Raw genomic sequence first — 1921 nt, 5'->3', positions numbered from 1 at the left:
GACGTAATTTTTTTGGAAAAGTGGGCGTGGCCCCGCCCCCTACTAAGTTTTTTGTATATATCTCAGAAACTACTATAGCTATGTCAACCAAACTCTACAGAGCCGTTTCCTTCAGGCATTTCCATAAACAGTTCAAAAATGGAAGAAATCGGATAATAACCACGCCCACTTCCCATACAAAGGTTATGTTGAAAATCACTAAAAGTGCGTTAACCGACTAACAAAAAACGTCAGAAACACTAAATTTTACGGAAAAAATGGCAGAAAGAAGCTGCACCCAAGCTTTTTTTAAAAATTGAAAATGGGCGTGGCGTCGCCCACTTATGGACCAAAAACCATATCTCAGGAACTCCTCGACCGATTTCAATGAAATTCGGTATATTATGTTTTCTTAACACCTTGATGACGTGTACGAAATAGGGGTGAAATCGGTTCACAACCACGCCTTCTTCCAATATAACGCTATTTTGAGTTCCATCTGATGCCTTCTCGGTATAATATATAGTACATTAGGAACCAATGATGATAGCGGAATAAAACTTATAATGAAATCTCGATTATCACTTTATCATGCGAGAGTATAAAATGTTCGGTGACACCCGAACTTAGCCCTTCCTTACTTGTTTTACATTTAATTTAATTTTTCAGACAATTTAGCCATAACCTCTGACAGCGATGTTAGTGTTTGTGTCATTTGGTGTAGCACCCCTGTCTTCTGCACATTTTGCTCTAAAATTTTCCTTTGTAGAGCAATGGCCTTCTCCTCTCGCTTTTCTCGATCTTCCATTTTTGGTAGCACTGCTTTTCAGAAGGGATGTAAAAAGGCGATGGCATAGGAGAAGATAAGATGGGAGGTGATAAGGAATCTGGAGGTGATGGTGAGGAAGAAAAATTTAGAGAAAGAACAGGAAAAGCTGGAGCAGACGATGCGACTGTTAGTGAGGGAGCTGGAGGAGGCGATGCGACTGTAGGTGTTGGCGAGGAAGCTGGAGCTTGAGCTGTATTTAAATACAACGGCAAAACCTGTAAGTATAAAACGGACCAATTATTGCGTCATGTAATATTATAATATATAGTCCGACAAATATTAAATTAAAATATTACCTGGTGACCCAAAGTCGCAACACCCGGCAATCCATCCACCGCTGCTGCCCCAAAAGTTGTAATTGCTTGCTCCTCGAATTCAGTCATTCCATTTATCGGAGGGCCTCCACCAGCCGCTTGCGCATGTGCCTTCAGTTTGCGCGCTCGCGATCGCAACTGAAGTTTCCAATGCATTAAGGACTATGGAAACTTCCACTTGGCTGCCGATCGAGTTGGACCTCTTAAGGCATTTAAATTTTCTGCTAACTCCGACCAAAGTATTTGCAGCCCTTGAGGGTTGGTCGGAGTTAGCTTCCCCCGTTGCAACTCAGGATGCTGCTTGCAAAACATTATGTAATGTTGCAGCTGCTCCTGAGTTGTCCTTTCCGTTTTTGTACGCCTAGGAATATATGAAATTATTATATATCTGTGTCGTTTTACCATAACATCTTAAGTCTTAAAACTGAGTTTTGAGATATTGGAGATTTCCTCTAAAATCAATTGTGTTGAAATTTAATGAGTTATTTTTAATCAAGGAAAAAGTAAAACTATTTCTTAAGACATTATATGCTTTTGAAAAAAATTTTAGTAAGAAGTATGTTTTATTCGTTGTTTTGTAAATAAGATATTTTAAAAAACCAAAAGTTAAGAAAAATCAAATCTTAATTTGACTTAAGATATTTTGTCAAAATGAATACTTCAGTTGGATAATACTTAAGTTGACATAAGAGCTTTTGCTCTAAAACTGAAACAAATAACTCATTGGATATAAGATTTTTGTATTTGTTTATTTTTAAAACCAAAAATTTATTCATAACAAAAATATACAGCTTCATGT

The 1921-nt window shown here is 37.6% G+C and overlaps 1 protein-coding gene across 1 annotated transcript; it reads right to left on the bottom strand.

Annotated features, from left to right (window-relative positions):
• Positions 1-714: 714 nt before the first annotated feature.
• On the bottom strand, positions 715-1294 carry LOC126767107 (LIM domain-binding protein 3-like). Its single transcript, XM_050484713.1, has 2 exons — positions 1105-1294; positions 715-1023 (listed from the first exon to the last, which is right to left on the bottom strand). The coding sequence occupies exons 1-2, from the start codon at positions 1276-1278 to the stop codon at positions 730-732; spliced, it is 468 nt and encodes a 155-aa protein (XP_050340670.1). The 5' UTR covers positions 1279-1294; the 3' UTR covers positions 715-729.
• Positions 1295-1921: the final 627 nt, after the last annotated feature.

The sequence above is a fragment of the Bactrocera neohumeralis genome, unplaced genomic scaffold (assembly GCF_024586455.1).
Source record: "Bactrocera neohumeralis isolate Rockhampton unplaced genomic scaffold, APGP_CSIRO_Bneo_wtdbg2-racon-allhic-juicebox.fasta_v2 ctg4076, whole genome shotgun sequence".
NCBI classification, from domain to species: Eukaryota; Metazoa; Arthropoda; class Insecta; order Diptera; family Tephritidae; genus Bactrocera; species Bactrocera neohumeralis.
The sequence above is the reverse complement of the archived record's forward strand: the minus strand, read 5'-3'. Positions and strand labels throughout refer to the sequence as shown.

What these genes read in the sequence shown, in the direction of transcription:
- LOC126767107 (XM_050484713.1), bottom strand. Translation starts at nt 1,278, where the DNA reads ATGCATTGGAAACTTCAGTTGCGATCGCGAGCGCGCAAACTGAAGGCA. An exon ending in TTGCGACTTTGGGTCACCAG is followed by an intron (nt 1,024 to 1,104) that starts GTAATATTTTAA and finishes TTATACTTACAG; the next exon opens with GTTTTGCCGTTGTATTTAAA.